At 43.1% G+C, this 4,886-nt stretch overlaps 1 protein-coding gene across 2 annotated transcripts in view; it reads right to left on the bottom strand.

Moving 5' to 3' along the window:
- Positions 1-3,434, bottom strand: part of prdm6 (PR domain containing 6) — a 41,661-nt gene extending 38,227 nt beyond the window's left edge. Inside the window, exons 1-2 of one of the 2 annotated variants that reach the window (XM_025053498.1) lie at positions 3,288-3,434; positions 1,590-2,316 (exon numbers count right to left, since the gene is read on the bottom strand). In XM_025053498.1, the coding sequence (XP_024909266.1) occupies positions 1,590-2,310 (721 nt within the window). In that variant the 5' untranslated portion in view covers positions 2,311-2,316; positions 3,288-3,434. Of the gene's footprint in view, positions 1-1,589; positions 2,480-3,287 lie in introns of those variants that run through there. The other variant, XM_025053497.1, reaches the window with a different exon arrangement.
- Positions 3,435-4,886: the final 1,452 nt, after the last annotated feature.

A 4,886-nucleotide genomic window follows, 5' to 3' on the forward strand; every position in this document is an offset into this window, starting at 1 on the left:
ATGGGCCGTTTTATCCCCGCGGAATACACGGGCGGGGGCGCGCGCGCGCGCACACACACACACACACACGCACACAGACGTCCGCTGATGATGTAGTGTGAAGTTTGGAAACCTGTTACTCTGACTTTTGACATGATGGAAACAGACAGGAGATGACGTCACAGATCAGTCATCACTCTGACACACACACACAGTGAAAGTCATTAGCAAAAACAAACAGCAAATTCACCGGTGAAGCCCGGAGAACCGTGCACCGAACCGGGGCGTAGTTAAAAAAAAAAAAAAAAATAGTGTCACGAAACTCACTAAACGACAATTTTGACACCGCGAAAATTTCCACGTCAGAAAAAAATTAATGAATATATATACAGCGGGCGACAGGGCCGGAAGTAGCTAAATCAAAACAAGCTAACGCTGTAGAAACATATTACGACTACGACTTATTAATAATAATATTGATTATTATTATTGTAACAATAAAACAACGCTAAAATAATAATAATAAAATTGTCGTTTAACAGTTATTGCAATAATTATCGTGTAAAATGTAAAAAATAACTCAAAAATCTCTATTTTTTTTTTTATTGTTAGCACTGCTGGAAAATATAAACTGTTGGTTCAAACAATTTTTTTAATGTTTTCCTTCATTATTAAAAATGAATGAAAACTATTGAAAATTAAATTATTAAAACGCGGGGATATTGAAGTGAACATTTAAAATTATAAACTAATTATTCGAATGACCGATTCTTAACAGTGCGAAGGAGAGACGTTCACGGACTCGCATCGGACACTGGTCAAACTGCACATAGTGTGTGTGTGTGTGTGTGTGTGTGTGTGTGTGTGTGTGTGTGAAGACTGTTGATTTTTAACGGAAAAAACACAGAAAAAAACCCATTTAAAATCCGTTTAATTTTTTTAAATCAAACTTTTAATCCTATTGTTTTTTATTTAAATTCCAACTCCTGTCAAATTCCCTGAACGTCACATTTAAAAATAAATAAATAAAATCCAATGAACCAGTGTTAAATGACAAAAAACTAGCAGTGAGGTGTGGTTAATATTTGAACTGGAACCCTGCTGACTCCTGACCTTAGACCTTTGACCTCTACTCCCCATTTACTGTCCACTGCCAAGCTGTTGAACTATAACACCTCTCACACACACACACACACTTTTAACACACTTACCACTGACCACTGACCTTGTCCTTCGACTCCCATTTATTTCCCTTCAGTTTGAGTGAATTTAACGTGAAACTAAAATCACTTCAAAAACACAAATATTTTAAAAAAAATTAAAGACTGATATTTAGATTTGTGTCATTAACACTAATTATTTTCCCGTGGCTTTAAATCAAAATAAAAATTAAAAAATCTATATTAAAGTGAATGATGAAAAAAATAAAAATAAAAAAATGGTTATGGAACGCAAATTAAAGAAGTTGAAAACCGTCACTGCCGATCGGGAATCTGTGACTCCAGGATCAACCTGAGGCCTCCACAGGCCACAAACGCAACTCAAAAAAAAAAAAAATCATCAGGTGTGTGTGAGTGTGTGTGTGTGAGTGTGTATATGTGTGTACGTACGGTTGTTGATCTCCCCCGTGTGGGTGCTCACTGGGATGATCTCCATCCTCTGTTGTCCGTAAAGGTAGTAGTCCAGCTCCTCCGGCGTCAACTTGAACCTGGCTGTAGCCCCCTTTCCTCCTTCATCACCTCCTCCTCCTCCTCCTCCTCCTCCGCTGCTCCTGCCGATCTTCACGCTGGATGACACCACTCCCACCCCTCCACAGCCCTGCTCTTTGTCCTGGTGCAGGAGTCCCGCCGCCAGGTTGTGATGACCCGGCTGATTCTCCGGCGGGATGACAACCACCAGATCTCCTCCTCCTCCTCCTCCTCCTCCTGGTCCTCCTCCACCTCCGGGTCCTGCACAAACTGGGGCCAACGCCTGCCCGAAAAGTGCGATCTGCTGGGATACGGGCAACTGGGAGAGCCCTGTGGAGACAGAAATTGAGGAGGATGGAGTGAGAGCCGCCGAAGAAGAAGACGCCGCCGCCGAAGAGGGCGTAGAGGAGGAGGACGAAGCAGAGGTGGAGGTGCAGTGCGAGGAGGCCAGGAGGTGGCTGTGGAGACGGGAAGGGTGCAGGCCGTCCACGGGGATGGAGAGGCGCTCGGGCTGGTGCGGCTGATGAGGAGGAACCAGAGGAACCTTCAGCTGAGCCTGAGGGAAGAGCTGCTGCCAGTGCTGCAGGTACGACGGGTCCACCTTCAGGAAGGCCGAGCCGCTCGGGTCACCGGGCTTCAACATGTCGGCCTGGGGAGAGGAAGAGGAAGAGGAAGAGGAAGAGATGTCAGTCATCCACACACAAGGGGTCATAAGGTCAAAGTGAGTGAAACGCACACAATAACAGGAGCAACATTTTTTTTTAAAAATCATGAAAATTTGAAATTGAATTTTAAAAAATGAGGTTGTTGGTTTGAAACCCACACCTGAGCCACATTTTTATCTTTTATTTACTTATTTATTTTTTTATCGTTATGTTTGAACTTGTTGCGTCACCGGTGTAAAAACATGATGATAATTCTCATTATTTCACTGCCGGTTCATCAGAAATCACAGATTTTGTCTTTAAAGCTTTCCTGTTAAAAAACAAAATTAAACAATTGATAAATATATCTATATATATATGTTACAGTATTTATGGTTAAGTTAACACGATCTCATTCAACAAACTCTAGAGTCTGGAGCTGGTGTGAAAATGCACTTCCTTAAAATCATTAAAAAGAATAAAAATAAAAATCGGATTTTTTCTATTTTATCATTTGCGGTTAAAACTTAAAATCTAATCTTTTTTTTTTTTTTTTACATTTTTACATTTTCTTAAAAATAATCATCTAATCATTTCATCAAAGAAAAATTCAAATTCAACCTCTTTAATGAAAACGTCTCCAGTCTCTGTCAGAAGATGTGACCGAAAATCCCGCCTCGTGTTCGCGGCAGGTTTTGCGCACGAGCGACGTTGAAAGTTGAAGTTCTGACACTTAACGTTGAACGTAGCTTTAAAGTCAACGTTTGGAATTTCAAAAACAAAACAACAAAACAACGTGTTCCAGTTCAGACCAGCGGTCCGGCCGCGTCGTCCGTGGCCGGACTGAGGCAGCGGTGCGCGGTCAGAGTCCCGGTATGTTGACTCACTTCTTTTTCATCTTTACGTTTAAATTTAAAGATTTCTGTTAAAGTGGAGCACGGGCGGGAAAAACAGAAAAAGAAAAAGCAAAGCTTACTGCTCTCAGTGTGGGTTCAGCTCCTGGGCGCTGGTGTCCGGGCAGCGGTGGAAGGTCCGTCCCTCCTCCGGTCTGTGTGTCACCATCAAGGGGGAGAAGCTGCGAAAAGATTGCTGCGCTCTGCGAGTCTCCGGAGCCAAAAGTATCCAAGCGTTCTCCCTCTCCCTCTCCCTCTCTCTCTCTCTTTCTCCTGCCATTCACTTAACCTCTCTCCTCCCTCCCTCCCTCCCTCTCCTTATCTTCCACACTTTCTCTCTCTCTCTCTTTAATTATCTCTCTCTCTCTCTCTCTCTCTCTCTCTCTCTCTCTCTCTCTCTCCTCTCGGCTCCGTCTTTAAACTTTTTCTCCTCTCTCCTCATTTAAAAAAATAAAATAAATAAAAATCAGTTCAATTTAAATAAATCTTCACTGACGTAACAACGACACCGATGTTTCCCCGGGAGCGGAGGTCAAAGGTCAACGTCCATGTCTGTCCAGGTTGGGGTTTCATCCTGATGAATAGTTGAAAAATTAAAAAGCGTGACGTTATATTTACGTCCGTGTGACGTCAGACGTCAACAACATCACAGATTTCTACGGGTTGCGTAGAAATAGCACCACACGTAGGACACTCGGTGAACTGCCATTCAAGGATGTGGACGTAACGACTGCGTTACAAACGACGCAGCGCTCAGTCAGAACTCAGTTTGAGTTAAGAATTTTTTTTTTTTAAAAAAGTAAAGTTTTATCGAACTTATAGAACTTGTTTCAGAGTGGATGAAATAAAGCATTGGTTCTCAAACTGTGGTGCGTGTACCATTAGTGGTACTCGGGCTGCCTTTACTGGCACAAATCAAGAGGTCACTCTATAGTCGCGTTGCTCTTAAGCGGTGGTTTCTCAAACTATGGTACACGTTCCACTGGTAGTCCTTGGGCTCCCTCTACTGACACATGAGGAAACGTGATTCTCGTCAGGGTCAGTCGTCAATTAAAGTCAAACTTTTCTCCAAATATTTTTTCTCTGCTGGCAATGATACAAATACTTCTGAGGAAATACATCTGAAAAAATATATCCGAAGAAATACATCTGAGAAAATACATCTGAAGAAATATATCTGAAGAAATATATCTGAGGAAATACATCTGAAACTAGTTCTATTCTATTTTTATTTTTCTGTAGACTATGAACCACCAACACTTTTCAACAAAGGCTAGTTGTTGATCTGTTCTCCATTCTTAAACACTGTCTTTGTTGTCCAGGAGACGCAGATCATCGTCCAGCCGCTCTCCTTCTTCCTCTTCGCGCTCCTCGTCACGCTCCTCCTCTCGCTCATCCTCCCGCTCACGTCGAGGACGACGAGGACGAGGAGGAAGGGACGGACGCCGTACCCGGAGCCACTCACGATCGAGGCGGCGTAGTAGGTCGCACTCCAGGGGTAGAGGAAACGGGGGAGCAGCTTACCGCAGGAGACGTGATCGATCGCAATCCCGGTCCAACGACAGAGACAGAGAGAGGGACAGAGACCGGGACAGGAAGCGATACTCGGCACGGAAGCGGTCAAGGTAACAATTCTCACCATTTCTGTTTTCAGTGACAAAATACATCTGAGGAAATACATT

Source organism: Cynoglossus semilaevis, chromosome Z (genome assembly GCF_000523025.1).
Source record: "Cynoglossus semilaevis isolate Cse_v1.0 chromosome Z, Cse_v1.0, whole genome shotgun sequence".
NCBI lineage: Eukaryota > Metazoa > Chordata > Actinopteri > Pleuronectiformes > Cynoglossidae > Cynoglossus > Cynoglossus semilaevis.